At 37.2% G+C, this 25050-nt stretch overlaps 2 protein-coding genes across 2 annotated transcripts; both read right to left on the minus strand.

Moving 5' to 3' along the window:
• Positions 1 to 326: 326 nt before the first annotated feature.
• LOC143597805 (uncharacterized) lies at positions 327 to 852 on the minus strand (the record flags this gene model as incomplete). Its single annotated transcript, XM_077076198.1, has 2 exons — positions 744 to 852; positions 327 to 675 (listed from the first exon to the last, which is right to left on the minus strand). Coding segments are annotated over exons 1-2 (458 nt in total), but the record flags the coding sequence as incomplete, so codon positions are not given.
• Positions 853 to 16143: 15291 nt separating this feature from the next.
• LOC143597806 (uncharacterized) lies at positions 16144 to 17500 on the minus strand. Its single transcript, XM_077076199.1, has 3 exons — positions 17229 to 17500; positions 16600 to 16991; positions 16144 to 16541 (listed from the first exon to the last, which is right to left on the minus strand). The coding sequence occupies exons 1-3, from the start codon at positions 17317 to 17319 to the stop codon at positions 16146 to 16148; spliced, it is 879 nt and encodes a 292-aa protein (XP_076932314.1). The 5' UTR covers positions 17320 to 17500; the 3' UTR covers positions 16144 to 16145.
• Between the last annotated feature and the right edge of the window lie 7550 nt (positions 17501 to 25050).

The raw sequence follows: 25050 nt of genomic DNA on the forward strand, positions 1-25050 counted from the left end.
CTGCCAACATCTGTAGCAGAAGAGGTGGACCAAAACTCTGCAGTCTGCAACAAGAAGACTGTTTGTTTTTTAACATCTGCAGACTGCTAAAATAAGCTGAAATTTAAATAAACTGAAATATAAATAAAAAAGGTCTTCAACATCAAAATTTAAATAATAGTCAACAACACTGAAATAATATTCATAATACCACAAACATTTTTTAAATCATTTATTCCGTATTTTGCATTAACTGCTCAGCAATTTCATCTCTTAACTGAGTCATATATTCCCGATCTGATGCAGTGCCAAGTGCTTCAACCTCGTCTTCATCAGCATCAATTTGCCCACGACTATTTCCAATCGACACATTGGGTTGATCGTATTGTGTAAACAACTCATCGTCCAAACCTTGTTTCCTAATAAAATTATGTAGTGCGAAACATGCAACGGTAACGTTCCTTTGTGTTTCCAATGGAAATGGTGCCATCCTCTTCAATATAGGGAATCTTTCTTTCAAGACACCAAAAGCACGCTCAATGACGTTTCGAAGTTTTGCATGTGCATGATTAAATTTTTCTTTATTGGTTAACGCACGTCTCCGACGAAAATCTCCAAGCCAATACCTCACATTACGATATGGAGCCATAAATCCTCGTATGTGTGCATACGCGGCGTCACAAAGATAGTATTTCTCTGTAAATATTTTCAATTAATTACAATATTAAACTAACATAGAAATAATTAACAAACAATAAAAATACCTGATGGTGGAAATGGGAATGGCGCGTGTGGATCTAATAATGCCTCTGATAATATTCTAGAATCATGTGCTACCCCTTCCCATCCGGCCACAAGAAAAGTAAAAATCATGTTAAAATCACAAATTGCTAATACGTTTTGATAACAATCACCCTTTCCCCTTCCTCTATATAAATCTTGTTGCCTAGTAGAACAACAGCATGTATCAAGGTCCCATCAAGTGCACCAACCGCTCCTTTAAAAATCTTTCGTAGCCTCTTGTTATGTCCCGGAATGTTTGGATTCGGATTGAAAGAAGTTGGTACTATCATATCTTTGGCGAAAAGCATCATTTTATCCAACACTTCATTTAAGAATTTATGAATTGTTTGCTTTGAGTGTTGAAATCTACGCTTGATAACCACGTAACGTTGGTTATGGCCGATTATCATCAAAAACATAGCCATCTTTTCCTCAACCGAAACATGTTTACTATCCTTTAACGAATAATTTGTTCTAAAATGTGCACATAGTCGAACAAATGATTCACGGGACATGCGTAACAATTCAATGCATTGTTTGGGATTTCCTTGCAATAACTCTGACGTGTATTTATGTCCCGTCATTGACGAATCATTGTCTCGTTTTCGTTTCAAACCCCTCTTCCAAAAAAAGCGGATATACAAGTGCATAACAACTACCAGAAGTATTTTCTCATCATTATTCATTATGAACCTGTTAATAAAACATAAACAACCATGTCATAAAGCATAAACAACCATTATCATAAAGCATAAACAACCATGTCACATAGCCATAAAATAACATACAATGTGTTAAACTTAACCATAAAGCATAGAATGTTTTCAACATAACTAAAAAAACATACACCAAAAACAAATAATGTTTTCAACAAAACAAAAACTACTTCAAAAGTCCTAAATTTTTAGCCGTCATCTCGATCCACCCTTTTAACACGACGGGAACATTTGGCAATGCCATCCACGCCTCACTCATGTCCGTGGACATTCCAAAAATATGAAAAGCAACCAAATATAGAGGGTCCGTCGGCTCTAACCCAACCAAACTTAACTTCTCAGAACACTCAACAACTGTTGTAACTACCGGGCGTTTTTTTTCAGGTTTTTCCCTAGTCAAATGTAACAAAGCATTTTTCATGTGAAGTGCTAAATCCTCCAAACTGACAGATGATGATGGTTTTGAGGTTTTAGCCCTTTTGGGGGTAGGCTCGGGAGTAGGCTCAGGAGTAGGCTCAGGAGTAGGCTCGGTAGTAGGCCCGGTAGTAGGACTAGTGCAGGCATCATCTTCTGTGTTGTCTATAATCATCAGTTGTTGGACCGATTGGAGCCGATGACAAGAGGATGATCCAACCACTGATGTTTGGGTTGAGGTCCACTTGCGATTCCCCATGGCAATGTTCTCATCAAACAGTTGTGCATGAAGTTCAGGAAATGCTAATGGAGTTGTTTTTAAGGATGCCGCTTTCGAATGCCCCTAAAAAAATAATGGTAGATGTTAAAAAATAAACTAGGGGTGGACTTTAAGGTAGAGGTAGATGTTAAAAAATAAAAATATATGAACATACCTTCTTAAAGTCTTCCCATTCCTCGTTCGTTAAGGTAAAGGTATTTGTTTGAGGGTTGTAGATGTTGCCGGTTTTGTTTTTCAAATACAACCATCCTATGTATTTGGCTTTAAGATTATCATAGGCGTTTTTGACTTGTTTTTGACTCAAATCCAATCCAAACTTTTCCTTAAGAACCCGTATTACCTTAGCCCACGATTCTTTGTGCAAACTCAACCCTTTTTTACCCACAACGTTTTTCTCTTCAATGCATGTTTCTAATAAACATTTTATTTGCTCATTCGACCAATGTTGTTTCTCTACCATTTTTATGATCAACTAACAAGAAACAACAATTCTATTAAAACAACAATTCATCGAACCTAAAATTAAAAGGCACACATCAATAAACTATTTTCTCAAATAGAGAAAATCAGTTTATGAGAAAATCAGTTTATGTACAATGTCCAAGTTAGGAAAAGGCACACATCAATAAACTATTTTCTCAAATAAAATTAACAAAACGGGCTCGGCTGTGCTGTGTGAAATTAGAACATAAAAGTTCAAAAGAGGTCAATGACAGCCGGCTATTGTGGCCCCGATATCTGAACTTGGTCCAGATGCCTTATTGGAGCCAATGACAGAAGATGATCTTTAAAGCATTAAGTAAGAAGAAGATTACCATAAAGGCTCTCTGTGTATGTGTTAAGAATGATAGTTTGTGCAAAAGGGTAGTTTGGTCAAACTGTCAAAATGCTGTATGTGTTTATTTTTGACATTTAAAAGTCAGCTGGCAAATTGCAAGATTATTTTTTGTTATTTTGACTTTAAAAGTCAAGCTGAAAATTGTTCAATTCCGTTAATATTAGTGACTTTCAATTAGCCTCTATGTTGGAACGAAATAGCTGGTTTTGAATTTTGACATTCATATTACCCTTCTTGATGTAAACAACACAACTATTCACAATATGTAAGTGAACTGTGTTATAGAGAAAATTTACAAGATTTATTAAAATATATATATAGTTTTCTAATTTTTTTTAGTATGCAGTGATTTGTTTAACAGTGAGCTATATGGGACACTTCCTTCTTGGGTGAATGAGAAAAACCTACATGTGTATGTGCATGATATTTAATATTACTTTTAATCCTTAAGTATAATAATGCTAATTTATTTGTTCAGCAAAATGAGATTATTATTAAATAGTAAATACTATTATACTTTATACACTTTGTTTATCTTGAACGTCCAGATGAGTGCTTACTATTTTGAAGAAGGGAATATTCAGCTAGATGCAAAGCAAGTAGCCAGGGATCCAACTATCTTTCAGGTTACATACCTAACTCAACTAAACTCACATCTAATATTCATTTTATTTTCTGTCACAAATCTCATTGTGCTCTTAACATGATCTGTATCTGATGATACTTGTTAGTACTTATGTTAGAAATACACAAGGCTCAAGCTCGGTAACTAAACGAGCTTTGTTTGAGGCTCGGGCTCGGCTTGTTTCAAGTTTTTTATCGATTCGAGCCCGAGTAGCTCTCGAGCGGCTCTGCTCGTTTGCAACCCCCACCCCTATTTAGGGCAGAATATCAAGCTACCAAGATTATTACATCATCATAAAACATAACCCAAATATAAAGAATTTCATTAAAATATCAAAACATACAATTAACACAAATATAAAGAATTTCGCTTAAGCCGTGAAGCCTCATCAATCAAGAAAAAATCAAAACATACAATTAACACAGAATTTTGGAAGAAAATGAACCTGGAATCTGAGCTGTTGCTATTGAGACCAAGAATGAAGAACAAGAATGATGATGATCGATGAAATAAATGAACCTGGAATTTGGAATCTGAGCCTGGAATCTGAGCGGCCGGCGGTGTGGAGGTAGCCGGCGCCGGCGGTGTGGAGGTAGCCGGCGGCAGTGGAGAGGAGTTAGGAGGAGGAGTTAAGGTTAGGAGGAGAATGATGATGATCGATGAAATAAATGGGCAGAAGAGGTTAAGAAGTTATAATACCATCACTTTTGGGAGAAGAGGGCGCGCAGACGTTTTTTAATGAAACGTCTGCGAAAAAACAAACACACTGCAGAGCCCAACGTCTGCGCGCCCTCTTCTCGATGCAGACAAAAGAGGTGGAGAAGTGTTTCTGAGGAAAAACAAACAGCACCTTATATGAGAGAGAGAATTTGAATTTAAAGAGATTTACATTTTATGATGCACTACATACAACATGTAATGCACCTCCCTGTCTTGTTGTACTCATATGGATTTCAAAATCAAAATCGCCCCCTCTCAAACCCTAAAGCAGTAGATCCATTGGTAAAGTTCGCCGCTCTCTCGAGACACCTCTGGTTCCGCTTCATGCCTGGACAGAGTAGCGTTGTTTATGGCTTCACTTGTATATGCCATATGGTAATTCCAAATATTAGAGACGGCCAGATCCGTTATGTTACTGTTGATGTCGGTACTGGTTATTTCATCTATTGTTATTTATGTGGTGCTCATTACATCTGTATTTTTTTTCCTGATTTAGGGTTTGTACTAATTGCAGATCTATTTTATCATTATCATGGGTTCCAAAAGGAGTATGTCCCTTCTGTAGCTGGTTGTTTTTCAAAAAAGTGAATTAATTAGGTTATAGTTTTGATAATGTCAAGAGTAATGCAAGAAGGGGTTGTTAAAATTAAGGCTGGTAATGTTTCTTATAAGCTTTCTTTTTTTTTTTTTTTTATTATTATTAGGAACAAGTTTTCTTTGTTCAATTTTAACTTTTGCATGCTATGGCTATAAGAAAAAACATAATTTTATTTATTTGTTATGGTCTGCGTCTATAAGATCCAATCTTATTTGGAATGTGATTAGTAAATTGTAATCTTAAGTTTCTTATAAGATGGTTATTGTGATGTAATAGCTTGAGCTAAGCTTGTTTGTTTTAAATATGTGATCTCGAGCTTGGCTTGTTTCGAGCTCTATTTCTAAAGCTCGGGCTCAGCTCGTGAGTAGTTTTCACTTGATTGTGTTAAATCTTATAGTTTTCACTTGAATGTTTTGACGGCATAAAAGTTGGTTTAGGAATAAGAGTAAACCTGTTCAAAGTTAAATGTTAGTTATTAAATTTGGTTTGTGAAGTTGATATTGGTTGGTTGCTATGTTGCAGGCCGCGGATCAGTTGTTTAATGACACTCATATTACATGATGTATGTATGTTAGTTATTACTCAAGATTAATATAACAAATTGCATTTATAATTTCCAGTTGCAATTCATAGTAACTGTTTTTTTATATATATTTTATCAACTTTATTGCAATTCTGCTCAACAGTCCTCACACTTCAGATCTTCGATAAAATATTTGGGATATGTTACTGGATGTATTGAATGTAAGTTGTCCTATTTATAAATTTATGAATTTCTTTGTTTTTATAAAATGTTGACTCATGATCATTGCTTTTTTTGTCCCATAGTTATTCCGGAGACACCTCAAGTCGATCATAAAAACTTTCTTAAAGGACATGTTCTCTTCTATGAGGTATTGATGCTTAGTCTAAGTTTAAATGAGCCGAGCCTGAGTTTGACTAGGCTCAAGCTCGGCTCATATTGACTTAAGAGGGCTTGAGCCTGGCTGGCTTTGAGCTATTTTTTATAAAGCTCGAGCTCACTTCCTGAGTTGTTTTTTATATTTTTTTACATCGAATTCAAACTTCTTTTTTATGGTTCACGTTTGATTTTGATTTTGGCTAGAAATATCATGGAAAGAAAAGAGTTATATATTAAAATAGTGTTTTAGAACAGAAATTTATTAATGGAATGTGTTGGGAATGGGATCACTTTCCTAAATTGAATATTATAGATACTCTAGTTATCTTTTTATGTGACCCGCTTTGACCCGTACTTATTTCCATACAAAGTTGTTCTGACCCATACAAAGTTTTTTCCATATGATGAAGTCAATGTTGTCTTTTAGAGAGTCCGCTATGCATTTTGTGTAATTTTGACTATTTTGGTCAAAATTGACCTTTTTCATTTAATTAATAAAATTGTTCCTAAAGAGAAGTTCTTTCTTTTATTTAATTTTTTATTTGTTGTGAAGTGGATTATGTTCTAAAAATTGGTTTGTAAATGAGCTAAATGAGCTGGGTCAGTTTGTGAATGAGCCGGTTTTGAGCGAGATTTTTCAACCTGGCTTGGTTTATAAAGGAGCTGAACAAGCTGGCTTGTTTGTGAATGAGATATTTGAGTGATTGTTTTTCAAGCATATTTTTTAACAAATGACTTTTGTAGGGTCACCTGGCAACCCAGAACCTGATTTTTATTTGTTTAAGCCAATTACACAAAAACCAAAAAAACAGAACCGGATTATATATTTTTTTAGTAAATAAATTAGTCCTATATGATATAATTTTTTAGAAGATTTATATTTCAAAAATACACTTTAGGTGGCATTTAACCCGTTTACAATTGATGTCGCATGGCTGCAGAAATCCAAGATCGTAAAGGGCAAAATGGGAATTTATGACAATATGTCGTCAAGAACTAAAGAATAGGAGATGCCAAATAAGAACCTTGTAGTAATTGTTCAACCTGTCTCAAAAGCTGGTGTTGGTAAGTAATATATACATATTTATCATGTTTAAAACTCTTGTTATTGTTATTGATGGTTAGGATTTTATTGAGCAGGTTGTTTTGGGACCTAATGGTGGTACTGTTGACAAGACGTTGGCTTTGGAACCAAACTTCGCACATCCGTGGCTGCTCCCCACGACCGTATCTGTGTTGTCAGCAATTGTGCTCATCATGAGCTAACGTAATCAATGGAATATTTTGGTAAATTGTATATTCTTGCATCATTGAAACCAATATAATTTGTAATATCTTTGAAGTATTATAAATGCATTCTATTTTATGACGTATCATTAAAATAAAATCAATTGAATGCTAAACAATATCGAGCCCCGCCGCATCGCGCAGGTCTTCTACTAGTATATAATAATAGAGATAAAGAGAGAAAGTATGAATGTTGAAAAATAAGAGTTTACCACTTACATAGCATAAGGTACAACAACTCAATGCACTGTTTCACCCTGTATAGATCTGCTTCAATGAAGACCCTCAATTTCAAAATTCAAATCCCTCACCAGACACTCTAAAATTCCTCTGCCTTCCCCTGTTTTCTCTCTCAAAGTTCTGCATTGAAGATAGCCGAGCACAGCCGCTCTGGACCTCTGCCAACGCTGTTGGAGTTCGCTAGCCTACATGCATCTTCAACAGCCGTCCATTTTGATGTGACCACTTGCATTTTGCCTGTTTTGAGCGTGCCGCTGCAGTCATTTCTAGCCGACCGTTATCGCCTTAGTAGCATAGAGCAAGAGCAAGGCATATTGGTTGTATTATTAATTTTTCAGTGTTTTGACTGGATCTGGTCTATTAAGATGATAATTTGGAATGTAGGATATGAGATTTGAATGTTTTAATTTGGTGTGCTTACAAAGTTTTTCTTTCAGTTGAGTTATACCAAATTGCAGTAGAGTTTAAGGGATGTGTTTAAATGTTTAGGTTTTGCTTCAGATCCAACTATGGTAGTGTGATTATGATTTGGCATCGTGAACCAATTGGGATATAAATGGTTGGGGAACTATAGATTAGATCCGGGATTCTATTATTTCGTATAAACTGTCAGAAATTTGCACACTATTATGCTGGTTAATTTCTGTTACAAGCTTCTGAAACCCTACTAGATCTAGGGCTGTAAACGAGCACAAGCCTATGTCGTTTACAAATCGAGCATGGTTCATGTTCATTCACCAACTTCAGTGCAATTTTTGTAATTGCATATTTCACCTACTTATTGACTAGAAGTATTAAATTTTAGACGTTTTTTTGTTATCATTGAGCTTACAAACCTATTATGGCTTTCTATCATTCTTAATATATTAACTTTTGCATCTTTTATTGGGGTTCTAATGAAGATCGACTTCCATCAATTTTGGATTCTGATAAAGTATGAGGCTATGAGATTTGTAACTTAAAATTTGCTTCAAAATGTAATTTATGTTAGCGGTTCTATCTTTTTCTTAATGGCATGATTCAATCCTGCAATTGTAGATGAACTTTGAGAAACCAGTGTCAGTGGGTGCGGTGGTTGTGTTGGTGTCTGGCCGGAATAAAACGACGTGCGGTCATTTTGGGGGCTTTAAACCGCATACGAAAAATTAGGTATGATTAGTGCTTTTTAAGTGAATTAACTTTAAAAAGTTATTGTATCTGTAATTTTGTTTTCTGTCAGTGGGCTTTTTTTTATATTTATCATGATTATTTATTTATTACTGAGTTTGAACTATTGTTCTGGTGATAGAATGGTAATAAGGCCTGGAACATACAAAATAAATAATGTGCCTAAAGGTAATATGTGTATTTTATGTTTTTGGAAGAGGACGCATCACAGTTTATATGTCCCATAAGGTGTATTGCATAATTAACTAATTTCTTTTACAGTTGCTGCTGTAGTTTGAAGTCTTCCTCCAACAGACAAAGTTTTGTCACAGCAAAAGTATCAGAAGTTATTGGACATTGGGCTCAATCAGATCATCGAGGTTTGGTTTATCTTATAATAACATGGACTTGTTTTTATTAAGTCTATGTTTTTGTATTCATTTTGTTTAAATGGTGCAGGCCTGCAAGTTTTTGGATAAAAATGGCGCCCCAAGTTCTTTAAAGCAATCACACTAAATTCTTCCAGCCCGGGTCTACTACTAATGTTCCACATGGTAATTCGTCTTTAAATAATATCATAAATTAATATAAATATACCCATTCAAAAACTTAAGATTTCATATTTACCCATTTTGTTAAATAAATTTTTTAGTATGATCATTACACCTTACTCTTTCTAATGCAAGTTCTAAAGAAGGGTATAAATGCTCCAAATTTAAAAATGTGTATATTTAATTTTATAGCTTTAGGGGATATTTTCATTGAAACGAGTTTTGGTTTGTGTGGAAAATGGTTTCTTTGTCGGTTTTTTTTAGCTTTTTGACCGGTATCGGTTCGAAATCGAATTAACCTGTTTGAAACTGGTTTCAATGTCGAGAATTTTAAATCGCCTCTCAAACCTATGATTTCTACCAATTCCGAACTGGTTTCCGTTATACTGGTTCATGTTCATTCATTAAGAAAATGAACATTCTTTGTTAGCATTCGAAACGAACACAAACAAACATAAACGAAGAAATATAAATGAACATAAGCAAACGAACAAAAACCAACAATATTACTGAACATAAACTTACACAAATGTACATAAGCGCTTTTAACATTTGTCCCAGGTAATTTTCTTTCACTTTTATAATTATACGTCATTGTTCATTTTTAGGACTTACCCCTATGGTATTCGTATTGGCGCATAATTTTTTAGCAGATTCAAAGTTGATAAAAAAGGGGTCTGCTAATATAATATGGAAGGTCACCAAGTTATTCATGATCGAAAGTGCATTTTTGTTCTTTTGTACGAAGTAAAAGGTCTTTATAGTTAATTTTGATATTTATTGCAGTATTGGTTTTTTCATAAATTATATTGTTATCTTTATGTATGTTTCAGGACTTTTGTGTAAGATCGATGATGGAATAGTTATTGGAGTTTGATCTTTGTTGTTTGGAGAAGTCAGTTGCTGAAAGTGATGGTTTAAGTTCCCTTCAGGTTTGTTAATTATTATCACTGTTCAGTATGCAAAAGTTTCATTCCAGGCCTTCTGAACCCGCCAAGCCATAAAAGGTTTGAGTTCCTATTTTAGCTATCTAAATGGTTTGGTTCTCGGTTGTTATTAGCTACCTAAACGAGCCGTTTTGAAAAAAGGCATCGGTTTGGCTCAGGTCAAAATGGGCTGTTTAAAAATTGTACTGTTTGGTTCCTGTCAAAAAGGGCCGTTTTAAAAAAGTATCGGCTTGGTTTGTCTCAAATGAGCCGTTTTGAAAAGGCATTTAGTGTTGGGACATCGTTATGTTTGGTTCGTGTTTGCTGCATAGAATCGGCTTGGTGATTAGTTTTCGCCTAATCATTGAGTTACTTGATATCACATTGAAAGATCCTTTCTCGGGACTTACAATTGGTATTAGAGCCTATAGACCCATTCTAGGGTCGGTTGAAGGTGATATCAAGGATTCTGCTGGTGACTTTCTGTGGTGCTTTTGGTTGAAGATTTCTGGAGATTGAAGAACTGTTCTTCGGTTGGTGAGGAACCTTGTTTAGAACAGATTTTGGTTAATCTTGTGTTTGATTTGAATCCCATCTTTCTCGGGATTTAGTTAAACTTTCTAAGATTACCCATATCTTGAACTACTCTTAGTTCTTGGTAAATTTGCTTCGGTTTTCGGGTTGATTTCAAGGCTTTTGGGAAGATCTCAATAGACTTTAGGATTTTCCGGAAGATTTTGAGTCTTTCAGGAAGATTTCAAGGTTCTCAGCAGAATTTTAAGTTCTCGGGTTGATTTCGACATTCTCGGTCAACTTTCTGCTGTTTTCGGAAGACCTCTGCTGTTTTCGGTTTTTCTTCACAGTTTTCGGTCAAGGCTATTATGGATCAATCTGTTGTTAACACGTCTTCCAATGCTACTCTACATCAAGAGCTTGACTCCATCATGGGGACTACTACTCGTGTGCCTCGATTACTGTCGTCTAAAGGGTTTGCTGAGTGGAAGTTCAGGTTTGAAAAGTATGTGAAGGCAAAGGATGCAAAAATGTGGAGGAGCATGGTTCGAAGTCCTCAGGTTATCACGTATCAAAGAGAGGTTTCTGATGAAGTGGGGACGAAGCCAATTGAGCTGTATACGGATGCTGATTTTGATAAGGTTGAGCAGGATGAGAAAGCTCGACCATGGCACTGTCGCCTGAGATTGCCTTGGGATTTAGAGAGTTGGATTCAGCTAAAGCTCTTTGGGAGGCTCTTATTGAAGTGTTTGAGGGAAATCAAGACATGAGGAGAAGTAGGCAGGATCTCCTAAGACAGCAATTCAACATGTTTAACTATGTTTTGGGAGAATCTCTTAAGAAACAGCTACACCGGTTTATCTCGTTGGTTAATGAGATGAGATCGGCTAACATAAGCCTTACGTCTGCTGAGTTAACAACAAGCTAGTCAACTCACTGCCATAGAGCTGGGATCTAAATGTGGCTGTTATTAAGAAAACCAAGGATCTGGCTAGACTGGCACTCTCTGAGGTGATGGCGATTATCAAGGCTTGTGATATGGATGACAAGCAGCGTGCAATCAATCATGTGAATACCTACAATACTGCTGGTTATAGCGTTGCATCCAACAATGCTCTAGTTTCACAAGACAATTTCTCATTGTTCAAGTCTTCTCAGAGTCAGCCAGCTCAATCGCAGCAGTCTCAGCAGACCTTCTCCATGTTCAGGTCACCACAAAGTCAACCCACTTCACAACCTACACCAGCTGCTCTTGTTTTCTTTCCGCAACTGACTCTTGCACCGAAATCACAAACTTCTATGGCCACCTTCGGTCAGTCTCCCATTCAAACTCCTGTTATTTCCAAGGTGACTCAAGAGAACATTGCTTTAATGGCAGGTTTTATGAACTGCTATAACGCCTTTCTTGCTGGAGACCTGGTACAACCCGTTGTGGCTGCTGAGCTGGATCAGATACATCCTGATGATGTGGAGGAGATGGATATTTCTTGGCAAATCGCCATGGCTGTTTTTAGAGCCAAGAAGTTCACTTAGAGGACATGCAGGAACAACTGGAATGTAACTGCAAATCAGAAAGTGGGATTTAACAAGAGCTCTTTGAGGTGCTAGAACTTTCACGAGCCAGGTCACTTTGCTCGTGAGTGCACAAATCCGGTGAAGGAAGGGAATAGAGAGAGGGCAATGGTTTCGGTGAATGGTGGAAGAGAAGAGAATGTGGCTAGTTCGAGTGTGGGTGAGCGTGGTTTGGTGGTTCAAAACTTCTTTTGGGAGGATCAGTGCTACAGCACTGAACTTAAGTGATCAAGTTGCAAATTTTGCTGAGGTGGATGTCGGAGAAGAGGAGAACGAAGCTGAGGAGCAGGTCAAGGATCTTCAGCATGCTTTCATGGTCTTCACCTCCATCAAATTCTTTTAGGTAAGTTCTGTACTATGTTCTCAATCATGTATTGATAAAGTAGGTCTGTATAAAATAAAATTCACAATAGCAACCTAATTAGAGAAATGGAGGGTGTTAAATATGAGAACTCCACACTTAAGAAACTTGAAAAAGCTTTTAAAGACAAAATAGAGGCACAGCAACAAGATTTTTCGAAACTTCAATCGGATTTTAGCACTAAGTGCTATCACCATCTAGATGCTAAAAAGAAAATTGATGAACTAACCGCTGAGTTAGATGCATCGAAGTTGGAGATATCCAAACTAACAAATATTTCTATTGACACTCAAGAGTCTCCTATGCTGAGTGTGGACCTGTCTGAATCCTTAGACACCACTTAGCCGTCATCAGAGAATCTGGAAGAGACCGTCACCGAGACTGTATCCCCATAAGAGCCCTCTACAGCAGAGACTTTACCAAATTATCCCTCCCCTATATATATATATATATTAAAAATCCCCCACATATGGCCTAATGGTAAGAGGCTTTGATTCTCCAGTGGAGAATCAAGTTCGATGTGTCCCTTTTGGGTGGATATTGGCAATGAAGGATTTGAGCTACGCCTTATGCAAAGGTTGTCAGTTTGAACCCTGAGCTCACTTGGGTTTTCGTCCCACCGTGTACTACGCTAAAGAGTTCTGCTCTTTTGGTGGTATAATGATTGTTAAGTGGCAGTCGGCGGTATGGTTTCTCGAGGGAAAACCCAAGCCAAACTCTTAAGCCAGCGTGGGCTGGGTTAAGACAACTTAGTCTGGCTAGAGTGGGGCATCAGGGCTCTCAAAATTTAGACAGTGCGATAGCCTAAATAGAAGATAGTCGCCGTTCTTTAATATATATATATATATATATATATATATATATATATATATATAGGCATATTAGTATGTGAGAAGAAGCTACTATTCAACTTTGTTTGGTAATTTGATGTCTAGGATAAATGTTGATGCATCAGCTATAAATATGTATTTCTCACTCCCTTTAACCAACACCACATCGCCGCTTCATCTTTCTAGACACATCAACCATCGCTCCACCGCCTTCTATGAGGCTAGTACTGGCGGTGGTGGCTGCCGTGGTTGATGCCGGCCTTCAGAAAAAAACCAGATCAACTTATACACATATGAACAAAGAGATCGTAGTGAAGCTGCCACCGTCGCATCTGTACTCACTTTCGCATTGGGGCGGCTACTAGTCTATTTGGTGTTAAATTGATCTCCTATCATGGTAATCTTCAGATTATATTCCTGAATTCATGTTTCCCGATTAGGAATTTTCACCCTTAGTAGATCATCCAAGGGCAAAATATGGTACTTTGAGACTCTGGTAGTAGCTTATTTTAGATATACAACCACATACTCAGGGCCAAGAGTAACGATACGGTTGATAGTAATTCTCCGCTACTCAAACTACAAAATTCACGACTTGGATTGCAATGGATGGCGTTAGAATATTAAAACAAAGTATCTTCATATTTTGCAGCAACCCTGTTGGTTTCATGTACTGTCAAATTGTCAATGCCATTGAAGAAGCCAATATATATAATTTCAGTCCATGGGATCTTCCAGGCATTAATCTTTTCAGAATATCACGTCGCTGTTAAATACACCTGCTCTACCTGTTTTATACTAGCGTCTTCATTATATACTTAATTTGGCATCTGTTGATTTGAATTTTGTTTGTTGTGGCTATCAACATATTCTATTTCAAAATGATGTTGCGATTGTAAATCAGTATCAAGAGAAAGCGAGGAAGTTTTAAAGGGCTGATCATATGCTACTGGCTGAGAACATGACAAAGAAAGTTAGAGAACAATGGAAGAGAAGAACTTAAAGGTGGAAATGCAATTATAAAATATGGGATGCCTTCGGTTACACTTTTACTAGCTTACTTGAGTAGTTGAGTGAGTGTTAGGAAATATGGATTGTATGCTTAAGCTTCTTTGGCATGTCGTTTATTTTTTCCAAGATAAAATATGTACTTAAATGTTGGATATAGGAGATTTTGATTTTACTAACCATAATTTATATGCGGTATTGGTTATTTGATAGGTTTATCAGTAGCACTCTTAAATTGTTTTTTTTCCTGACCCTATTTTGTTTGCATCCAAACTTTGTACTGTACGAAGAGCGCTCCGTCGTAACACACGGATACTAATATCTAATGACTTTCATATCACAGAACCCGCACAACGCGTAGATCATAAATTCTAGTTATATAAGAAATAAATAAACAAGTTATAATTATAAGAATCTATTAGTACGTATGGTATAATGAAAACTCCATTAAGAATTATATATAACAGATATAGTTATAATCCAAACCAGAATATATATTTAAAACATAAGAACATATTAGGGGTATATTTAGTTGGGGGTAATAGAATGGAAAAAGAATAAAATGGGAGAAGGAATGAAATGAAATGAATAATTACAATTCATTTATCTTATTTGGTTAACTTATGAAAATGGAATGGAATGAAGTACAAATTTATGTTATTTAGTATTCAAAAAAATATTGGAATGAAATTGAAATGATAAAAATACTCTAATATCAAAATAGCATTTTTTTTACCAAAATAGAAAAAAATTGCAATGGCAACGGTGTTGGTGGAGGTAGCTCCGGTAATGGCAATGGTGGTGGTGGTGGCGGTGGCGACAGTGGTGGTGACTGGCGGCAGGGCCGTTGGTGGCGGTGGCAACGACGGTAACAGTGGTTGTCATGTGGTGATGATGACAGTGGTGGTGGTGACAGTGGTGGTGGTGGTGATAATGGTTGTGGTGGCTAAGGTGACGGTGGTGGCGGCGATGGTAACGCTGGATGTAAGGTGACAATTACGATGGCAGTGGTGGCGGCGACGGTGGTGGTGGTGGGGGCGGGCAGCGGCAATGGCAATTAATTGGTGGTGGTGGTCAACAGGTGGTGGTGGTTGTTGTTAGGTGGTGGTGTTGAGAAAATATGATAAAAGCGGAATGAAATGAAAAAAAAAAAAAAAGAAGGGGGTGTGAACGAATTGTTTTGATTAAATATGATTCCATGTGTAATTATTGATTTCATTCTATTGAACAATCAAACACCACTTTTTTTATTATCTAATAATGAGTTATTCCGTTCGTCAATCCTGCTTATGAAACTCCGTCTAATAATATATTCAATAATGCTTACCATTAAAACTTTTGCTAAATTCTAGCTAATCTCCTCTAATTGAGTGAAAAACACGATTGAATCGTTCCAAGTTGTTGGGCAGAAGTCAGAACATTAGGGTGCTTAATTGGTTAATTGTATGAAGTAGACAAATTTGATAATAGCAATAATTAAAAAAAAAAAAAGAAAGAAAAAAAAAACACAACTTATACCACATGAAATTTGAAAATTTGACAAGACTTGAGACTCATCCAGAAAATTTTGTTAATCACTATGGTATGAGACTATGCACTAGATATGACAGAGGCACGTCTTATTAATCCCAAATGCCAGTTTCAGTCATCCATTTTATCAACTAAAACCACATAATTTTACTCCCAATTATGAAAGAAATCCAACATATTTTACGAATCATATTATAAGGAAAAGTAGGAACAATAAATTACAAGTTATAATATCTTATTTGAGGAAATCTCAAACATAAACCATAACAAACAAAAGTAAAATACAACCCACCATCACTGAGTTACTAGAACTTCAGCGTAGTTATTTCAGGAAGACCAAAAGCCAAAGGTTTGATCATCTCCAGGGAGTCCAAGATAGTAAGAGTTTACTGAATGTGGGTCCGTGCGATCACCATTTTCGATTTTTGGTGATGTGTAACCGTCTACAGAAGGCAGAAACATCTTGCTCAAGTTATTTTCTTCATCCAATGATCCATCACTTTGTTCTTGTACAAAAACATAAGACGAATCGACCCGTTCAATTAGCGGTGTGTGGACCTCATTGTGAAACTCCGTGAAATTACCATTTTGCCCATATCCGGTACCCATTTTTAGGGATGCATCATCCTCAAGAACATGTTGGGGTTGAGACGGGCTTTTAGTACTTGACGAATCCGAGGTTCCCTTCTCTTGTAGCATTATCTTATCACTTAACTCATCAACCTACAACAAAAATTCACTCAGATTTAAGGATCAAAAACACTAAATCAATATTAACTACCTTGGATTTTAGTTTCTCCTTCTCCTTGACAAGATTTTCATAGTTGGCTTTGAGTTTATTGTAACTTTCTTGCAAATCATCATAGTCTTTCTCTAGCTGCTTATTCTTCCAACGCGCACGGCGGTTTTGAAACCAGATTGCAACCTGCCTCGGCTGCAGGCCGAGTTCTTTTGCAAGCTGAAGTTTCCGTTCTGGCTCGAGCTTGTTATCCGACTCAAAACTTTTATCCAAGAAGCGAACTTGGTCACCCGTGAGGCGCCTTTTCTTCTCGGGCTGCTGAAAGTATTCATCGTACTCATCATGATCTCCAATATCTTCATGATCATATGATTGCCAAAATTGTCCAACGGATCTGTTCCCTCCATCTTCAAAACAAAGCATGGATCGAGAACCTGAAAGGTTCCAAAAGGAGACATGTTTGCACTAATTAACACCCCATTATTTCAAAAGTCAACCATCAAGATACAAACAATAAAATAGAGTCAAATATAAATGATAAGTCTGGCAGGCAGCTGGTAATTCAAAGTAAAAAACAAAAAAATAGGAAGTGGGGACGACTAAGAACCCATCATGAAGCAATTACACAACTTTCAATACCCAACTGGATCTACAAGCAGGCAACATATTACCCGGGAAAGGAGACGATCGGGTATCAGCAGGAACCCTTTTGTTAGTCATGAGAAGAGATCCACCGCCATAGAGAAAGCTTCTAGCTGCCATGGCTTGATTAATAGAAATAGCTGAGACTATAGAATTATGAAAAAGAGGGTGTTTAATAGAACTTGTGGCGGAAGAAGCTGGTGATGATGATCTCGGTAATATGAGAAGTATGGGAACACCTGGTGCTCACACCCATCACACCCAAACAGACGCTGAAACAAAGATTATCAGAAGAAGAACGCAGGATGGATATATTATATATATGAGAGAGAGTGGGTTTGGATTGAAATTTCTGTCAAGATTAAAGTTGAAAATAATAGAGAGAGAGAGAACAACACTTGAGTTGTGATGTGGGATTCCTTTTGGTTGTGGGAGGGGCAGTGAATGTCGTTTTTTTATAACATATGCCCCCACTCTTCGGATCTTATTTTAATCGTATATATACATATACATATATAAATATAATACTATGATAGACGTGCGGTATACGGGTGATTAAAAAATACAATAAAAAAAATTAAATTTAATAATACGCGTCGTAACATACTCTATAAATTAATAAGATATAAATAATGATAAACAAATTTTACAATACATAAATCTTTAAAAACCTCTTTAAATACATCATTGAATTGTGGCATGTGTGATTAGAATAAATGTTAAGACCGTTATATTTAAACATATTTAAAGATTAGCTTATAACATACTAATAGGATATTTAACGAAATTGTATATATTCATTCATCTAGAATACTTTTATAACTTATTTATTGGGATTTTCAAATATAACATAATAAATTGTCTTGATAAAATAGGTAATTGTTCACGTGGCTTTACATGACTGACGGGTGGATTGTAGAACCACCCTTTAGTATAGTAATTTTAGTTAAATCATGGGCGTTTATGTTTAATTTCAAGGAGTAGGATTACTATACTATGTCGTGTGGTTGCAAGTATAAGGAGGTAAAGGACGAAATAACAAGATCATAGGCGAAAACGGTGAAGAAAACGAAGCTGGAACGAGAAAATTATGAAGAAAACAAGAAATGGGAACAAGCTCCACCGTAGCCCATGGTGCACACCGTGGACCACGGTTCAACTGGGATAAAATCTCTAGAACCCATCGTACCGTGGGGGAGAATGGTGATCGTGGCCTGGACCGTGGCCCACGGTCTGGACCGTGGACCACGGTCCAATCGTATCTGCCAGCCTCCTTTAGCTTTAATTAGCCGTTTTGGCTATCTTTTTGTGCATCTTTTCAATCATAAACAATTGGGGACGATGGGGAGAGGCTAGATTATCATCTTGGGTATTGGTAAACATTATTTTGAGGCTTTTGATTCGTATGTTGATTACAATTGATGTGATGATGATTTCTCAAACCATGAGTGGCTAGTTTCTCTTAGGTATTTCTCTTGGATGTAACGTCATTTACAAAACACTTTTGTTTATTGTTCTTGTAATTGGATTGATTATCTAATCGTTATGTTAGTATAATCATGATGTCTATTTGATTGTTTGTAACTTGTCCATATTGCTTAAACCTAGTTTCATTCTATACGTTCTTGGTGTAGTTGACAATTGAGATTTAGTAGAAGGAATTAGACTTAGAAATATATTGATTGATTACCAAATAACAACCTCGCGTTCTAGGAACCCGAGTACATAGTTCTTGATTAATCACAAACAATTACATTTACACAAAATCAAGATATTGTGATTTAGCCATTGAACTTTAACAAGAGTGTTGCGTAACAACCTGAACCCCAAGAGCAATACTTGTTCAAGCAATTGTTTACAACCTTTGTGTTAGTTTATTTTAGTTCACTAAATCAAATCAAAAATCAATTTGGAAATTACTTTGTGTCATTTACATTTATATTAGTTTAATTGTAAGCTACTTATTAACACATTTTTCATAAACTCCTCGTGTTCGATACCCATTTGCCACTATCTATTTAGTAGTATTTGGTTTATTTTTGAGTGAGTCTTTGACCTCACGTCAAATTTTGGCACCGTTGCCGGAGAGTAGTGTGCAACGTGTGTTATCTTCGTAGTTTTTGTTTAATTATTATTGTCAGTTTTACATTGATTGTGCTAGTGTGCAGGTACTTACAGGTATATGCATACACAATGCTCTCTGTCTTCATCGCCATTAGCTTTTGATCCTGAAATCGAGAGAACTTTTCAGAATCCGATTCTTCAAAGGGAGAACAAGATTACTGGGTTGCCAAGCACAAAAGGTCGAACAACTGACACCACAATCATGGCTTCGGGACAAACTTTACCGTCAATTCCACCACCCATCAATTTCGAAAACCCATCATCCACTGAACCCATTACTACTACAATTTTTACAAGTGTGCCTACTTCAACCGTGTTTAGTTTTCAACCCCCAATTGACAAGTTTTATGCCTACTCAAGGACGATCATCAAATTCGTCACAACAATCACCTTTATAGTGAAGGGTATGAAGAGTTTGAAGAAGGATATGCAAGTCGAGTTGATGGGAGTCAACTGAGGATTCAAGGGCAATTTGGGTATAGACCCGAACAGCAACCGCAACAACAAGTGCAACAATGGGGTGGACCACATTTCAATCAAATAAAACAACCCCAACCATTGCAACAAGTCCCACAATAACCGCAACATCAACCACCTCAACAACCAAATCCCCAACCACAATTTCAACAATATGCACAACAAAGGCCCGTTTATCGGCAAATGGGTCAACCGAGAGTACCATTGGGGGTGCCAATAAGGCATGCAAGGGAGATGGTTAGAGAATTGAAGCTCATTTCAGACCGGTCATCACCAATAACCCATCTCCGGTGGTTATTCCTCAAAATCAGAATGGAAGAACGTTCGAAGTTAGAACCAATGCGCTCCAAAGTTTACCAGAGTATAAAGGTTCAGCAACGGAAGAACCTTATTTTCATTTGGAGGCATATGATTCTATTTGTAACACGATCGGGGGTCAAGGTTTCTCACCAGATGAGGTTAAGTTGGTTTTGTTACAATTTTCGTTAGAAGATAAGGCAAAGAGATGGTTCTACACTTTGCCTTCCGCATCAATTTACACTTGGGCCGAGATGCAACAAAGATTTTTGGAAGAGTTTTACATGGCCCAAAAGACTAATGATGCGAGACGAAGCTTGAGAAGCTTCCAACAACAATCGGTTGAGATGTTTCATGAAGCATTTGAGAGATTTAATATGATGATCAAAAATTGTCCTCACCATGGTATAGCTCTTTGGGAGTTGTTGAATGCGTTTCATGAGGGGTTGAATGCGGAAGATGAGCGGGACTTAATGTCAATCACAAATGGTACATTTGGGTACCAATTATGAACAAGATGATTGGGTATTCTTGAAGCAAATGTCGGTCACATCGAAGAGAAAGGCTCAAACTGCAAGAAGAGCAAGACCAGCAATTGGAAGACCTCAAATTCATGCCGCAGAAGATGTGGGGGTACAAACTACTAATCAACGAACTGATGTTTGTACAAATTGCAACGAGTTGGGTCATGGGGCTGATGTGTGTACGGTAGGGCAAGCACAATTTGAAGAGGTAAATGAAATTCAAGGGACTTCTCACCCCGGGTTGAGAAATCATCCAAATTTTCGATATGGAAATCAATCAACTCAACTCAATCCTAATTTCCAAAGGACTTCTCAAACCCACTTTATTCCTCGTCAGCAATACTTCAATCAAGGAAGTCAAGGTCAACTTCAAGGAACGAGTGGTGTTCAAAGCGGGTCTTCGAGTCAAGGTTCATCAAGTGGGAATTAAGTGATGGACATGTTAAAGTTGATGCAACAAGACATGCTGAAAAGGAATCAACTTGATGAAGCCCGAATGCAAAAGGATGAAGTTCATGACAAGGCCATCCAAGCATTGACCACACAAATGGGTCAACTTGCAACCGAAGTGGCAGAATTGAAGAAAAACAAAGGTCAGTTGCCAAGCAACACCAAGGTAAACTCTTCTCATAACTCATATCGTAATGTTCCTATCAATCATGTTAGTGTGTTGAGAAGTAGTAAAGAGTATAAAGCCAATTTGTGACCGGGTTTGGTTGAAGGTGAAGTGGAGGATGTCACGGGTAAGGAAAGTGATGATGAAGAAGTTGAAACCAATAAACCCACTAAACATGTCACTTTTGAGAAACCGTAGCAAGCTTCGGGTGAAGCCACAATTTTAAATGATAAAAACAAGGAAGTGGAATCAAATGTAGTTCCATTTCCTTCGGTTTTGCTTGACCCGGGCAAGAAAAATGTAATTTTAAAACGGGGTCCTCAAAAGAAGGAAATGTGGGAAGTGTTTAAACAGGTTAAGTGAATTTACCTTAACTTGAAGCAATAAAACAAGTACCCGCATATGCAAAATTTTTGAAAGAGTTATGCACTCAAAAGAGGCAACAAAAAGTGCCTAAACGGGTGGATTTAACCGAGCGGGTAAGTGCGGTTTTAAAAGGAGACCTCCTTCCTAAGCTTCAAGATCCGGGAACACCCTTAATTAATATTCAAGTGGGTGATTTTCAAATGTCTAGGGCGTTATTGGATCTTGGGGCCGGAGTGAGCATTCTCCCGGGGGGTTTATATGACCAATACGACTTTGGTCATTTGAAACGTGTGGAGACCACGGTTGTATTGGCCGATTTATCTCAAAAACTTCCCTGTGGAATTGTACGGGATGTAATTGTGAAGGTAGAGGATTTTTATTATCTTGTGGATTTTTTGGTTTTGGATTATTCATCAGGTGACTCAAGTCAACAACAAAATGTTATCTTGGGTCGACCATTTTTGAACACTGCTCATGCAATCATTGATTGTAGATTTGGTACTGTTGACATGGCTTTTGGCAACTGAAAAATGCGTTTAAATGTTTTTACTAACGTTGCTAATTCTTTGAGTGGTAAAGAATGTTTTTTTGGAAGATGTGGTGGATCATTGTAATCCTCATGAATATGATGAGGAGTGTGTAGAGGCTTGTCTTTGTGATGACTTTGAACAGGTACACGTTTGTGCTTTGTAGATGGAGGAACAAAAACAGGATGCTTTAGCTCTACAAGAGGGAAGACCACTATGGACACAACAATGGGAGAGTTTGCCAAAGGAAATCAATTCAGATACCAAACCATCTTTAGAGTGTCCACCAAAGGTGGAATTGAAGGAGCTTCCAAGCCACTTGAAGTATATGTTCTTAGGGGAGAATGAAACCCTCCCGGCTATCATTGCTTCAAATTTGGAGGAAGAGCAAGAGCGGGCACTAGTGAAGGTGTTGGAAGCACATAAAGCGGCCATTGGATGGACGCTTACAGATTTAAAAGGTATTAGTCCATATGTTGTTATGCATAAAATAAATACAGATGAGGAGGCTGAACCAACCAGAGAGACTCAAAGGAGATTGAACCCGAACTTGTGGAAAGTGGTGAAAAAGGAGGTAATCAAGTGGTTGGATGCAGTGATCATTTATCCCATTTCAGACAGCTCATGGGTGAGCCCGAAAAAGGTAGTTCCCAAGAAATCCGGCATCCAGGTAATAAAAGATGATAAAGGTGAACAAATCGCCACCCGATCGGTAACCGGGTGACGAGTGTGCATCGATTATAGGAAATTAAATTCTGCCACCTCAAAAGATCATGTTCCACTACCATTCATTGACCAAATAATTGAAAAACTTTCGGGTCAAAAATATTATTGTTTTGTAGATGTGTATTCGGGGTATAATCAAATTGCAATCCATCCGATGACCAACACAAAACCACCTTTACTTGTCCATATGGCACCTTTTCTTTTAGACGGATGCCATTTGGATTGTGTAATGCCCCGACCACTTTTCAAAGATGTATGATGAGCATATTTTCAGAAATGGTCGAGGATTCACTTGTGGTTTTTATGGATAACTTTTCTATTTTTGGTTTAACTTTCGAGTCTTGTCTCAATGATTTAGAAAAAGTTTTAAAACAATGTGTTGAGACAAACTTGGTGTTAAGTTGGAAGAAAAGTCATTCATGGTACAAGAAGGTATTGTGTTAGGTCATGTGGTTTCAAGTAGGGGTATAGAAGTTGATCAAGCAAAGATTAGAGTAATTTCATCTTTGCCACCCCCGAAAAATGTTAAAGGGGTGAGATCTTTTTTGGGACATGCTCTATTCTATAGGAGATTCATTAAAGGTTTTAGTGCATTTTCAAAACATTTATGTAATCTCTTATTGAAGGATGCTCCCTTTGACTCTTTGAGTTTACTAATGATTGTTCGCAAGCATTTGACAATTTGAAGGAGAAGTTAGTGCAAGCACCAATTTTACAATCCTCGGATTGGTCAAAGCCATTTGAGATTATGTGTGATGCTAGTGATAGCATGGTTGGAGCGGTCTTGGGTCAAAGATTGGATAAGAAACTGGTGGTGATTTATTATGCGAGCAAAACTTTATCCGAGGCACAATTGAACTACACTACCACTGAAAAGGAGTTGCTTGTGGTGGTGTATGCCTTAGAACATTTTGGAAGTAAAGTTGTGATGTACTCGGATCATAGTGCGGTTTGATATTTGATGGAAAAGAAAGATGCAAAACCATGTTTGATTCGATGGGTGTTATTGTTACAAGAATTTGACCTTGAAATCCGTGACAAGAAGGGTTTTGAGAATGTAGTAGCGGATTAGTTGTCCCGAATTACCCTTGGTGGTGTTGATGATCCGATAGAGATAAACGAGAAATTTTAGGATGAACAGTTGCTTGTTGTTTCAACCGCACCATGGTATGCTCACTACATTTTCAATACGAAAACTCATCTTGCGTATGTGAATGTGTCGCATGCGTCGATGCCAAAGGATAGACTCCTTTTTGGTAGCTTTAGACACGAAACATGTAGCTGAGGGTGAAACATTTACATCGTAACTCATATCCAGTACATAAATATCATTCGATCGCGGTGATCGCATGACAACCATATCGTTAGGAATCGTATATCCCGGTTGAAGGATAACACATTCCTTGTCTGTGAAAACGGTGGTGAACTTATTATCAGATATCTAAGAATGTAACGCCCGTAAATTTCGTTAATCGGCTCGATCGTTTATAAATGTTTGTCAAAAGGCCGGGGTTTCATCTTTCTAATTTAGAGCCTTGTAATACGTTTTAATAGTCCGTTTGTCCATCCTTTTTTCCCAAAACATTCCCTCTTACGGCTTAAAGTATTATACTAGTATGTAGCACCCGACATTTTCGTTTATCGGCATGCACGTTGTAGAGTTTGTATATTTATCTGGTTCGAACCGGCTTACTTCGGGGATCTCCTTGTCATACCCATAAGTGGGATTACTTAAGTTTTATTCAAGTGTCGCAATTTTCAACTTGGAAGGGCCAGAACGTAACATTTTATATTATAATCAAAACCTAAAACCCTAGCTCCCATGTCCTGCGATCGGCAGCAGCAGCACCGCCCCTTTCCACCTCGTTTTGCATGCAATCAGCCGCCGTCCGGCCGTCCAAACTTCAATTCCAGGTCGGTATTATACGTATACAACTCTTTTTCACCTTAATTCATCCTTATGGCGCGCTTATTGGTCGTTAAGATTGAGTTTTGATGATAACAGCTTGCTGACAGATTCGTATACGGTTATTGTAGGGTCTGTAACGCGATGTTACTGTTTTTGATCGATTCTTGATTCCATGATGTTCTACTTTGAGTCTAGTTTCCAGAAAGGTATAATACGTAATTTTTGGACGAGATTTGAATAGTTTTTATGATTTTATAAAGTCAAGTGTCAAACCTGATGCGGGAC

This window comes from Bidens hawaiensis, unplaced genomic scaffold, assembly GCF_021521415.1.
Source record: "Bidens hawaiensis isolate Kalapana, Puna unplaced genomic scaffold, B.hawaiensis_p1.1 tig00049062_1, whole genome shotgun sequence".
In the NCBI taxonomy this organism is placed as follows: Eukaryota; Viridiplantae; Streptophyta; class Magnoliopsida; order Asterales; family Asteraceae; genus Bidens; species Bidens hawaiensis.